The sequence below is a fragment of the Ipomoea triloba genome, chromosome 5, assembly GCF_003576645.1.
Source record: "Ipomoea triloba cultivar NCNSP0323 chromosome 5, ASM357664v1".
Classification (NCBI taxonomy): domain Eukaryota; kingdom Viridiplantae; phylum Streptophyta; class Magnoliopsida; order Solanales; family Convolvulaceae; genus Ipomoea; species Ipomoea triloba.
Window position 1 is genome coordinate 17,651,864 of NC_044920.1, and position 15,091 is coordinate 17,666,954.

At 30.9% G+C, this 15,091-nt stretch overlaps 1 protein-coding gene across 1 annotated transcript in view; it reads left to right on the plus strand.

Annotated features, from left to right (window-relative positions):
* Positions 1–7,744, plus strand: part of LOC116019407 (bidirectional sugar transporter SWEET1-like) — a 10,604-nt gene extending 2,860 nt beyond the window's left edge. The window contains exons 3-6 of the mRNA XM_031259590.1: positions 4,195–4,290; positions 5,245–5,524; positions 7,117–7,236; positions 7,423–7,744. Of these exons, the coding sequence (XP_031115450.1) occupies positions 4,195–4,290; positions 5,245–5,524; positions 7,117–7,236; positions 7,423–7,611 (685 nt within the window). The 3' untranslated portion in view covers positions 7,612–7,744. The remainder of the gene's footprint in view (positions 1–4,194; positions 4,291–5,244; positions 5,525–7,116; positions 7,237–7,422) is intronic.
* The last annotated feature ends 7,347 nt before the right edge of the window (positions 7,745–15,091 follow it).

A 15,091-nucleotide genomic window follows, 5' to 3' on the forward strand; every position in this document is an offset into this window, starting at 1 on the left:
TATTTTGGAGAAAGATGTTTAAAGGATAACTTACATGATAGCCATCTTTATTAAACTGTAAAATTACTAAATTTTAAATGGACACTAGGCTCAATAGAGTATACACCAATCATTATTGCATGGACAATGGTCCACACAGTTGTGTGGACCAAAAATAAAAAGTACATTATTTTTGTACTGAAAGTACATTATTTTTATACTGTAGGTACATTATTTTAGGATACATTATTTTTGTACTGAAGGTACATTATTTGATATATACTGTCAAATAATGTAGTTACAGTATAAAAATAATGTACCTTCAGTATAAAAATAATGTACTCTTTATTTTTGGTCCACACAGCTGTGTGGTGCATGGTCCATGCAATAATTTAGTATACACAATGTCTGAGATAACGGTAGAAAATGACGACCCAAAAAATAAATAAATAATATATACTCTCTCCGTCCCATTTTATGTGTCTGGTTTGGTTAACGGGGCTTGACTGAAGTTATATTTAATTCAAATTTTTATAATAATAAATTTAGTATTAATATACAAAATTTATATATTTAGAAACTACACTAAAATTACTATTAGACACAAAAAATATCAAATTTAAAAATAAGTAAAAAAATAATAAAAAAATTAAACAAAGAAGAAAGAGTTGGTTTGACCAATGAATAGTAAATAGGACAAATAAAATTGGACAGAGGGAGTACAATACAAAGAATGGAGTAGGAATAATATTGTAGATGTGAGGAATCAAACCTTGGTGCTCATCTTAGGAGTTAGGACCACAAGCCAATGAAATAAGAGATGAAGTGTTCAAAATAATAATGTCTAAAGGGGAGACAATAGTGTCTTATGCCTATTTATAGTGTAAAGGCCCTCTTGATACTTGACTACTATACAACTTTGATAATTTTCAATTCTGTCTTACACGTGACTCTATTACTTGGTAATTAGCGCCCCTTACATGACTAAGTAAGCATCTTGCCCTTTAAAAATAAAATATAAGGCAATTTAGCAGGTTGGTAGGCGTGTTATTGTGATTGATCGAGGTTGTGAGTTCAATGCCCAATGAATAATTCTTTTAATATTTTGCTTCCTCCTTTTGGGACATCATCATATACCCCTTGGATATAGTGATGAGAACTGAATATTGTATTGATTCAATTGAACAATTACAATGATGAGGAATATGAGATATATATACAAGGGGAGTCTCAGATAGAGTAGAATAGCTAGTCTTAACGTGACTCAAACTTAGAGAGTCCTAATACTCCCCCACAAGCGCAGGGGAAACTACTAACCTGAAGCTTGTCCCTAAGAAAAGAAAATCTAGGATTAGGCAAAGCTTTTGTAAAGATATCAGCTAATTGATCTTTTGTGGAAATAAAGTTAACCTGAATATCTCCATTGGCAACCCTATCTCTAACAAAGTGGTATTCAATCTCCACGTGCTTAGTTCTTGCATGAAAAATTGGATTCGCACACATATAAGTAGCACCAAGATTGTCACACCATAATTTGGGAGTAGGGATGCCATCAATTTTGATCTCACGCAGCAAGGACATGATCCATATTACCTCAGCACAAACATCATCCAAGGCTTTATACTCAGCTTCCGTGGATGGTCTTGCAACTGTCTTCTGTTTCTTACACACCCAAGAGATAAGATTGGTGCCAAGAAACACTGCATACCCACTAGTAGATTTACGGTCCTCAGGACAACCAGCCTAGTCAGAATCAGAGAAAGCATGAAGCTCTCTAGAATTTGACTGAGTTATACGCAAGCCAAATGAGAGAGTGCCTTTGACATACCTGAGCACTCGTTTTAGCTGCTCCCAGTGAGACAATGTTGGAGCATGCATATGTTGACATAATTGATTGACCGCAAAGGATAAGTCTGGCCGTGTAATTGTGAGATACTGGAGAACACCAGCCAAACTCCTGTATTTCGTTGGATCTTCATATGAATCTGAATTAAGCAATGGAGTTTTCGATGCAGAAATAGGAGTTGCGAGAGGTTTACAATTAGTCATTCCAGCCCGTTTCAAGATGTCTGACATGTACCGCTGCTGAGAAAGAATAACACCATTGCTAGTTTTGACTAGCTCAATTCCAAGAAAGAAACCAGGTTCACCAAGATCTCTAATTTTGAAAGCAGTAGACAGTTTGGAGAGTAAATCAGACACTAGTAGTTCATCAGTCCCCATTACCAAAATGTCATCAACATATACTAAAAGATACACACATGCAGAACCACGAGAGTAATAGAATAATGACACATCAGTCTTTGAAGCTATAAACCCAATAGAGAGTACAAAAGTATGCAGCCGATTAAACCAAGCTCGTGGAGCTTGCTTTAAGCCATATAAGGAATGCTTCAACAGACAAACGTGATCAGGCAATTGAGCATCAGCATACCCGGGTGGTTGACGCATATAAACAGTCTCAGCCAAATCACCATTGTGACGTGGCTCGCATGGTGGTGGCAGGTCACATGGGCGACGTGGTGGTAATTGGCAGCCTCAATGCCAATTATGTGGCAATTATGGCCATCTTGCACCAGCCTGCTTTTCTTTAATTGGCCGTGGACTCCAAGCTCATTTAACATATGCTAAGGATGCGCCGAATCTTGTGTCTGACTCGCATCTTTGGATTCCAGACACTGGGGCGAAAAATCACGCGACCCCTGATATTGCTACGCTCTCTACATCTAAAGAGCTCTGATACCAGATGAGAACTGAATATTGTATTGATTCAATTGAACAATTACAATGATGAGGAATAGGAGATATATATACAAGGGGAGTCTCAGATAGAGTAGAATAGCTAGTCCTAACGTGACTCAAACTCAGAGAGTCCTAATAATAGTTACTTCAATATTTTGCCCTCCTTTTTGGCCACCATCATGCATCTATCCCGTGGAAATAGTTTCTTTAATATTTTGCTCTCCTTTTGAGTCATCATGCTTTCTTTCTTCCTAGCCCATCGAGACGCTAAATTATTGTGTAGACTGTAATCTACACAGTTGTGTAAATCACGGTCCAAAACGATGTCATTTTAATGTTAAAAAATAAATAAATTTCTTGCTCACGCGTGTGTTAGAATAATAAATATTCAAGGGTAAGGTAATGTATTTAATGAGTCAGAATAATGTACTTTATGTGTTAGAATAATGTATTTATGTGTTAGAATAATGAAATTTTTGGGGTAAGGTAATGTATATAATGAAATTTTTGGGGGTAAGATAATGTATTTTATAAGTTAAAATAATATATTTTATGTGTTAAAATAATATATTTTATGTGTTTTAGGACTGTTGTCCTTACAGCTGTGTGGACCACGGTCCACGTAGTAATAGTTGCACCAAGATTTAAGTCCTTATAGCGTGGACCTGGACCCTGGTCTGAAACGATGTCGTTTAACTAAGTTAGTAGGGAGTTGACGCGCGACGGACACTGTTCCGTCTATCCAATCCCCGTTATGTTTAATTCTGTGTATTCTTATGTGTAATTCTGTGTACTCTATTCAGATATTATGTGTATTCTTTTTTTTTTTTTTGAAACGATATTATGTGTATTCTAAAATATAATTTTGTACATTAATGATTTGAATGTCATGCATCATGAAACATAAACGCATAACTCTTCTTACACTACTCAAGTGATTAACATACATAATTGAGATAAATGTACAGAATTCGTTGTTAGAATACACAGAATGTCAAAACAAAATGCACCAAATATAATCACAGCATACATAGAAGTCATCTTATAAGTTAACGGCCGAACAAAAAAAAACAAGATTTTCAAATAAAGCCATTAATTAAAAAATCTAAAACAATGCCGTTATGGATCGGGGTACACAATATATTGTGCACCCTTATTCACGATATAAATTGCCTCAAGACTTTTATTTTATTTGGATCAAGATCTTTTTAATAAAATAATTTCAAGGGGCCCAGGCCCATGAAAACTATAAATATAGACATTATTTTTGGCTTTCAAGCTTATAAATATACACATTACTTTTTATTTTGGTAATACAATATTTGTATATATGACATTGTAATGTTAGTATTTTTAAAATTTTTGAAATTTGTGCAGATTTTTTTTCTCTCTACATTATTGCTAGTTTCAACATTTAATTTTCTTGATGTTTGATTTTGGTTTTTTTTTTTTTGTTCCTTAAACAAATTGTAGTGTGACATTCAAGAGGATCATCAAGAAAAGGAGCACGGAAGAGTTCTCTGGATTGCCCTATGTCATGACCTTGCTCAATTGCCTGCTTTGTGCTTGGTAAAATCTTTCAACACTTCATTCTATTTTTTACTTTAAGACTTACTTCTTTGTGTATCAACACCAAATTAATGACTTTAGTATTAATTTTTTGCATTAAGAAATTATATTTTTAATTAATTTTTTGTTACCTCAAACAATTCATAATAATCTCATTTTAGATAAAAGTAACACTACGTATGATCATAATTAAATAACCACATTTTACTTTTAGAATATTTTTACACACACAGATATGTGTGGATTTGTTTTCTTTTGTTAATGTCTGATTTTTCCTTAATTAATAATTTGTTTTTGTTGTGCATTCTAAATGTATTATACAACAAAACAACCAACTCGGGGTGTGGTTGAGTGGAAGGGATTCATCCATCTTTAGCTAAATGTTAAGGGTTTGATCTGCTGAAATAGTTCATTGACTATAACGAAATTATCAATTTTATATTATTATTAAGAAAATGCTAGTTCCTTGATTATAATGAAATTACCAATTTCATATTATTATTAAGAAAATGATTTAACCCCTACCAGGGTTCACATTGCATGTATTATGCTATGATTTTTGGGTCATATATTATGAAATTATGTACCTTAAAAGTATGAATTTTTGTACCTTTCTTAAGAGTATGGATTATGTATCTAAAACAAATTAGTAATTGTGTCTTATGTTATGAATTTATATGTCTTGTGTTGTGAAATTTTGTTCCTATGAACACAAATTATGTACATATATAAATCATATTTGAAAAATAAGTAAATATATAACATGTGTATGTGTCTTGTGATGTATTTTTTTGTGTATTGTGTTATAAAATTCTTTACCTTATGAGTATGAATTATATACCTTGTCGTTTCGATTCGTAATCCATAATACTATGTGGACTCTGGTCCATGATATAAATTACTATTATTATTATTATGATTATGATTATGATTTGGTATATGAGATAATGGCAGGTACGGGCTGCCTTTTGTGTCGCCTAACAACATACTTATGACAACAATTGATGGAATCGGAACAATAATTGAGTTAGCATATGTGGTCATATTTTTAGTATTTGCGCCAAAGAATGAAAAGAAAAAGATGGGAGCACTCCTTATTTTAGTGGTCGGAATATTCGTTGCTGTTGTGCTTCTTTCGGTGCTTGTTTTCCACGGGAGAATCAGACAGCTCTTTTGCGGTTTCGCTTCTTTAATCTTCACTGCCATTATGTTCTTTTCGCCTCTATCCGTCATTGTAAGCTCTTCTCATCTTCCCCTCCCTCAATCTTAATTGTTTAGCATATAATATATAAACATAAATGGCAATCCAGCTATTACTAGAGTCAACCCCATGTCAAAGGTCATAGGTTCGAACATCCACATCACATGAACAAAAAAAAAAAAAAAAAAAAAAAAAAAAAAAANNNNATATAAAAAAAAAAAAAAAAAAAAAAAAAAAAAAAAAAAACACTATAGTCCACATATTACTTGGAGCCTATCAAAAAAGTAATTGGTCCGCACATATTAAATAACGTGTTGAGCATATATATAATATATAAATATAAATGTGTAATTCAATTATCAGCTTAATTAAACTTTTAGTTGAGATGCAGCACATGCTTCAATTTTAATTATTATTATAGCTGGGAAAATGATAATTAAGAGGGTGTCTTGATTTTATTGAAGAAACATGAAAAGAGACATACATATAAAAATTATGAGTCACATTTTTCTGAATGAATCAAACTATCAAAGTATGAGATCTGATATTCCCCTTTCTCAATTGTAGTCCAAATTTTTTGTGCTTTATTATTATATTGCTTTGGTTATTCAACTCTATACTTTTTCATTATATTCATATTGTAACTATGTCTTACAATTACTACAATAATAATCATCTCTAAAAGTAAGCCTGGCTCTTGGCGTTTTGCACAAGGCCCAAAAATTAGGTGCCCTCATTCTTATCACCACGTTTTGAATCAAGTTCGTCACCAAAGGCTGGGGACAAATTATTTCGTGTAACTGGGTCAAATACACAAATTAAATTATGAACGTTCAATTTATAAATTTGAAGGACCCACCTTGCAAGGTAATGAACCGCGTCCATGGTATAACTATTATTAGTCGGGTAAAAAAGATAGGGGTCTCTGGCAATAATTCAACTTAGGTCATTTATTATACAATTGTGAAAATTTAAAAATAATATTTATTTACAAAGCAAATTTTTATAAATATATAAATATTTTTAATATATATATATATATATATATATATATATATATATATATATATATAATTTCATGTAAAAAGTGAAAACTCATCAAGCCAAATTATCTACAAATCATATTATTCTCAAGTTGTAGCTTCAGTTAATTGTCTCATTTTAGTTGTACTTTTTCTATGCTTTGATGCATATGAGTTGCCAACAATACTGGTGCGTATGATAAATCAATTATAATGTAAGATTGTTCGTCACTAATGGTCTTCTCAATGTGATTTATCTTTCATGTGTGACTTATGCACTATTGTCCAGTACCTACCTCCATAATGATTAGATGCCCAATTTAGAAACAAATGAATACCGTTTTTTTTTTTAACCAAAACAAATGAATACCTAGACAACCTAAGATTTCAGGGTGGAAATATGAAATAAGCCACTCCTAATTTATTCAAAAAAAAAATAATATATAGCTTTTCAGTATAGGCAAAAGGGGATAACTATTTGTCATCCTGTATGCTTTTATGATATAATATTATATTTGAAAATTTTAAAGTAATATGAGCATTTCTTTTAGGAAAACAAAAAATTAGTAGTTTTTCATCCTAATGAAAATTTGATGAATGCAGAGGGTTGTGATGAAGACAAAGAGTGTAGAGTTCATGCCATTCCTCTTGACTTTCTCCATGTTCCTATGTGGCACTTCTTGGCTCATTTTTGGCCTCCTTGAGAACGACCCTTTTGTTTATGTAAGCTAGCACTTCCAAATCTTATGCATGTTTAATCATTAATAAATATATTTATGTCACTTAGAATTGAAGAATGACATACACGAGGATGAGGGGCATCAATTACAATTTGTTTTTCAATATTTTCCTTCATCTAATTAATTACGGAGTACATGTTACTCATATATGTATGATAATATAATAAAGGTACCAAATGGCACTGGATGTGGCGTCGGAGTATTGCAATTGATAATATATGCAATATATAGTGAGAACACAATATTCATGACCATCAAGAGATCTTTTTTCCAAGGGATGCTCCAAACCAATGCCATGTCCCAACAGGAGAAGAAACAATCAAGCATCCCGTTATCAAAATATGATGAACCTGTCTAGTGAATGTGTGTGTGATATATATATATATATTATGGAAATCAATGGTATTGTGCTTTGTAGTTTTCTCCTTTTGTTGTTGAATTGATATATGGTGTAAACAAAGCTCAAATTCACACACTCCTGTTCCTTGTTACACATGTCCTTAATACATGTGTATAAAGAGTTTAATGAGGTGTTTAATATATAAGTTATAGCTTTAATTATATATATATATATATATATATATATATATATATATATAAACATATAAGTGTGAATGAAGGTTATACCCTTCATTTATATACGTTTTTTCAGTTAAGTTTTTTTGTATATTATGCTATAAGAGTTGTAGTTTACAATATATTAGACAAACATACCCCTACGACCTTACCGTTATAACATCCGTTATCTTTTCCACTACTATTACCATGCACATGCATCCACTATACATTTTCTTGTTTTCTTCAATAATAATAATATATATTCAATATTAATAATATATACATTTTATATATTGGAGTTAGTAGTTATTTTCTAAAATATAAATATAAAATTTATAAAAATATTTTACATTATTATTATTATTATTATTATTATTATTATTTACAATAAATTAAATATAAAAAATCTAAATAAACTTAAAATTTTAATATAAAATATTAAATATTGGGCACCTATTTTTTGCGCATCGCGCATAAGAAAAACTAGTATATATATATATATATAAATAAATAAAGTTCGTTGTTGGTTAAGGTTTAACACTTGGTAAAACATTTTGCAACAATTACTATGGACATTTAGGAGGACAAACAAAAATTGTTTATTGTCACTAATACAAATTGAATAAAAAATATGAACATATATGCACAAATCATAATACTTCATATGCACACGCACATTTTAATTCTTCAATTTAATTTAATCGATAAATTTATTTTTTTAAAGCACCAAATTGGTTCTATCTCATGGACTCATGAGAAATTAAAGTTAGTTATCATAGCAACATCACCATACATATATATATATATATATATATATATATATATATACACACACACACACACACTTATAATAAGAGCCAATAATGTTAGACCCTTAACTGAATCTAAAAAAATGTTGGTGTAATAGTCTGCTATAACATATTGTACTTTGTGTTTTTCTTATTATTGTGCAACCTCCAATTAAATTCCTAATATATCCTAATCTTATATAATTTTACCAAATTTTTCTGTTAAATATAATGGAAGTTTAACATTAAATTATTTAGGAAATTTGTTTCTTTATTGCAGTTTTCAAACAAATTGGCAATATTGTATAATACAATTATGTATAGATTCCTAACTTAAAATTAGAATATTGAAGTCTTAATAAGATTCTATAATACAATTTTGTATAGATTCCTAACTAAACAATTATTCTATCCAAAACAACAGTATATAAACCTCTCCCCTTCTCACTAGCATTCACCCAAAACTAAACCTAACATATCTTGCAACGCACCATCTACAAGACATTCTATAGGTATGATTGTCAAAATATTATCATGTTAATTCTATTATTTGTATTTGTACTTATAATGATTACAATTTAAAAAAATCAATGATGGGTATACTCATTAATTAGTATAACTTCAATATCGTTATGTAAATATATCTATTGTATAATCTGTTCATCTATACTTGTATCCCTGTATGTAATGTTGTGGTTCTCATTATATTCCTCTATAATCTACACATTTTAGTTACTCCTAACTCCCTAATCTATGATTTTTTGAATTTATGTTGTGGTTTCCATTATATTATTTCATAAAATCCTTTATGAACATATTTTCCATGACACAAGGATATTAGTAATGACAAATGCAGTAAAGTTAGTTAATATTGACACACAAACTGTGGGCTGGAGTTGTATAGTTCATGTCATTAAGAAAAACGAACCAAAAAACACTATTAAAACGCCTGAGAAAAAGTATATACTCATCGTACTTGATGATGAAACAATAAGTAAATAGTAAAATTTTTCTCCCTTTATTATTGTTATTATTATTATTATTATTATTATTATTATTATTATTATTTTATTTTTATCATTATTATTATTATTATTGTTATTATTATTATTTTATTTTTATCATTATTAGTATTATTATTATTATTATTATTATTATTATTATTATTATTGTGAAGATGCTCTCATTCACCACCAACATCATTGTAAATGTTATATCTAAACGAAAGGAACTCGAGTTCAATAAATAGTGTTTGATAATGACATTGGAATGTATGATATCACTTTACAAACCAACAAATGGTACATCATCTCAAATGTCATTGTCAAACTTGTCTGGACGAACTATAAAGTATTATTTGATCACAAATACAATTACACATGGATTTTAAATGGTCAGACTGGTGTCCAAACAAGTGACAATGATATGCCATTTGCTCCCATGTAAGTGTTTTATTTGTTTCTACTTATTTTAGTTGCAATTTAGCCATTTACAATTTCGTTATGTTTTATTAAAATATATAAGCATCAAGACTATTTCTTTGATTTTTATTAATTTAGCATTTTTTTTCTCTCATTATTAATGACTACTTTAACCAATTAAGGAACACTAATTTAAAAATACGCATTGGGCATTGGTTTAATCGCGCAATGTGCGTGTAATAAGTAGTATATATATAAGGTCAAGTTTTCGTGCAGATAGTGCTTCCTGTGCGGTCATGTGGTCACTCACCATTAGGTATGTATAAATGCACTACAAAGTGATCGAAAATACACCATTAGGTGTGGTGAGATGTGGTACATTTTTTTAGCATGTGGTGCGTTTTATGGTGCATTGGTACATTTCATTATTGTGGTGCATTTATATATATAGGGGCACACTTAGGTGAGAATAGATGCCCAGGAAAGAACATAGAACCAATCACAGTCGTCCACGTGTCTAGATTTAACGGATCAGAAGTAATTTTTTTTAAACACGTTGACATTTTCGTAAATAACTCGAACTTTGGTGCAAGAAACATGTGTTAAAAGCGTAACTAACTGGTGTAACTGTACTAGTAAAAAGTGCAAGTAAATCACTTAAAAGTGCAAATATTTTTCACTTAATAGTGCAAGTAATTTATCTTTTTAATATTGCTACACTTAATGATAATGTTTGGTGTAACTAATATTAATATTATGTGCACTTAATATTGATGCTCAGTGTACATTACTTATTGCACTTCTAATACATTTACTTACCCGCACTTAAGTGCACTATATGAAACTGTTATTTGCACTTTGAGCTAAATATTTTTATTTTCAGCTACTTCAAATTTATTTTAATGCGTATGTGTGTGTGTTTTTTTTTTTTTTTTTTTTTTTTTTTTTGTGGAGCTTATGGTTGATGGAGATGATTGTTGAGAATGCTAGAAGGTTGTTTATGTTTGGCTCTGTTTGGTAAATGACTGTTTGCTGATTGGGTTAGCTGTTTGGGTTAGAAGATATGATTTGTTGATAACATTAACTGATTGTAGAAAGTTGTTTGATAAATTAGCTATTAGATAATAGCTATTTGGTATAATTTCTTTTCTCAAAAAGCTAATTGAAAAGATTGTTTTAAGTAGTCTTTTGAATTTTAGCATTTTGGAGTTTCAAAAAACTTATTAACCAAACAACTAATAATGATCAAACAAATCAAAATTGACTGATAAACTGATTATTTACCAAACAGGCCTTTGTCATTTGAAGAAAGAATTGGTTGTTTATGTTTGTGGTTTGAGGACAAGAATTGTGAACATTTTTGCATGTACTGCGCCTCTGCCCCTTTGGCAGGCGGGGTATGGGATGAGTCTGATGTTAGTTGCGGCATTTCATGCGAATTGAATGGCGGTTTGGAAGGAGCTGGAATTGTTGGCGTGCAAGCTGTCAAGGTTCGCTGGCCATGACTCTTCACACGCTGCTGCTTCGTGGATCTGCAAAACTGATGCTGCTTGCTGTGGATTTGGCGTAGAATTCACCCACCTACGCTTTTGTTGTATGCTCTGGATCCTTTAAGGTGGCGACAACTGCTCCTTTGCTCTGCAATGGAAGTTCTCTTTTGGCGGATCAAGGCGATGGCGGTTAAGGAAGTACTCACGTGGATTAAATATCAAGGTTACATTATGGAGTTTTTTCACGGTAATTGATGAGTTTTTGTAAGTGTGATTATGAAAGAGAAAGTGGGAGTGGATTTTAGAAAACAAAAAAAAAAATTAAAATGAATGCTGTCAGGCGCGCCCGCTAGGCGCTAACGCAGGGCTGTCTGCGTGTGTTTGAAATGCAAAAGGACATTGTTACTTTTCCAAAAAGAGGTCTTTGCAGATTGATCTCATTTTTCTCTCTCAATTTCTCTCCCTTCCACATCACCAATTACTATTCTAATATCCATTAAATATGCACAGACGTAGATGCTCTAATATTAGATAGAGTTGAGTCTGATTGGCAAGTTTTGGTTTCTAGTATGTTTAATTTTGCATAAAACCATTCCTATATATGTTGGGGTCGTTAATTTTGATTGTCTTCGTCATTTTTAGTCTTTTTAGTTGGTAGTTCTTTTTGTTATATCCGTAGAACTGAGAACTTAGCTATCCATACTTTAACCAAAGCTAAAAGACTCCCCTGTTTTACTCTGAGTAATATGTTGTACCACTTACTCTTTTGAGCTTTTTACTCTAAGTTTGAGTTCTTTGCTTTAGAAAAAAAAAATTAGATTTTGAATTTTTTTAGATGGAAGTTCAAATTGGTAAAGGTGACAATTCATTTTAATTTACACGTTTATTAAATATATCTTATAAAATTGATGCTTTTTGCGTCGGTGATAGTATAGACCCAAATTGTATTTTACTATAAATGTATTTCGTTATTTTCGTATTAGTATATGATCACTTTCCATCCATGCACATCTCATATGACAAATTATTGTGTAAACCACGGTCTAAAACGACTTCGTTAAATTTTATGAGTTAAAATAATGTACATTATGAGTTAGAATAATGTGTTTTATGTATTAAAATAATATATTTCATGTGTTAGAATATTGAAGCTTCTGAAGTAGAATAATGTAGTTTATGATTTAGAATAATGTACATTATACTTTATAATAATATACATTATGAATTATAAAAATATATGTGGCAATAAATTACATAAAAAATTACACAAAATAATGTCATTTTTAGACTGTGATCCACACAGCTATGTAGAGTATTGCATCTCATATATATGAATATAATTTAATAAAGAAAAAAATTGTACTGGGACGCAGAAGCAAAGTCCAAACCAACTTTAAATTAAAGGCTTTTCCGCACCAAAGGCTAATCACGTACTCTCCGTTAGCCTAAAGTGGCCACGACACGATATTTTGATTTGACTCATCACTCATTGTGTCCATAATATCAATAATGTTTATAAACAAAAATGGCGAAGTACAAAGTTGCCTTTTCATAATTAATTAAGTAGAAACATAATCTTAGCTTACATAGCTTCCATCAATATATTATGTACCATGATCCATATTATTATAAGATGAATCAAGTGGATCATTAATACAGTATATTTATTTGTTAGATCGATGATCATAATAGACTCCGTTACAAGCAATATCTGTTCATATATGTATATACTTTTTGAACATACTAAAGTACTCCCACTAACACTCAAACCCATGACTTCCTATTTAAAGGAGTTACTTTATACCACTTGATCATAATGTCTTTCAGCAAAATAATGACTCTAATATTATACCTTGTGGTCTAGTGGCATCCGGTGTCCCGGTTAACACTTCCGTATGGATGATGGGAGTGGAGCGGGTTCGAGCTTCAGTGGAGGGAACTGTTCCTTTCCTCCACTGTGTACTTCATTAGGTTGAGCTTCAGTGGAGGCAACCAGCTTCATTAAGTTGAGAAAGTAGTTATGAGCTTCATTAAGTTGAGAAAGTAATAGTTATGAGCTTCATTAAGTTGAGAAAGTAGTAGTTATGAGCTTCATTAAGTTGAGAAAGTCTCCACTGTGTGCTTCATTAAGCTTCATTAAGTTGAGAAAGTCTCCACTGTGTGCTTCATTAGGTTGAGCTTCAGTGGAGGCAACCAGCTTCATAAGTAGTTATGAGCTTCATTAAGTTGAGAAAGTAGTAATGAGCTTCATTAAGTTGAGGAAGTAGTAGTTATGAGCCATAAGTAGTTATGAGCTTTTGAGGAAGTAGTAGTTATGAGCCATAAGTAGTTATGAGCTTCATTAAGTTGAGAAAGTAGTTATGAGCTTCATTAAGTTGAGAAAGTAGTAGTTATAAGCTTCATTAAGTTGAGAAAGTCTCCACTGTGTGCTTCATTAGGTTGAGCTTCAGTGGAGGCAACCAGCTTCATAAGTAGTTATGAGCTTCATTAAGTTGAGAAAGTAGTAATGAGCTTCATTAAGTTGAGGAAGTAGTAGTTATGAGCCATAAGTAGTTATGAGCTTCATTAAGTTGAGAAAGTAGTTATGAGCTTCATTAAGTTGAGAAAGTAGTAGTTATGAGCTTCATTAAGTTGAGAAAGTAGTACAGTTATGAACAGATACTACATGTAGTTATGAGCTTCATTAAGTTGAGAAAATAGTTATGAGCTTCATTAAGTATGAACATATACTACATTGTAATAAGTTAAGAAAGTAGTAATGAGCTTCATTACATATGAACAGATACTACATTGTAATGTAACGGAGTCAGTCAGTAGTACTCAAAATATATATATATATATATATATATATATATATATNACTCAAAATATATATATATATATATATATATATATATATATATATATATATATATTATACTAGTTCGACCATTTAAATCCATCGTTCTCACTTCTCACTATGCCCTTCTACTTTATTAAGATTAATAAATAACTCTCATTATTTCTCTTAGTAAGTATTATTTCAAATCCTTAAATAGTAATTTTATGATTCTCTTTATCATCTAAATAAGGCAAGACACTAAAGTTAGCTAATTATGAGCATGCGCCACATCATGACAAATTATACCACGGATTAAGATTTACCTTGCATGGTGAACTCTAATCCAAAATAATATTTAGATTCTGTATCTGCAGTTAACACATTTTGTATCTGCAACTAAATATTTTTGTGCATATAAACAAATGGAAAGTACATCACATGTTAATTATGAACACATATATAAATATATAATAACTACAGACACAAACCATTAACTGCATGTGCAAAATATGTTAACTGTAAACACATAACATGCATGTTACTGTACCTGCAGTTAGCAGTTTATGTGTATGTAGTTATCATGTTATGTGTCTTCAATTTATTTACAAATACAAAATAATTAACTGGAGATACAAAATGTGTTAATTGTAGACATAATTTTTAAACTAAAATTCACAATGCAGTATAAACCCGGTCCAGAGTATAACAATTGCCACATCATTATATTCCTCCAAACTCTATAAATGTCCCGAGTGGAAAC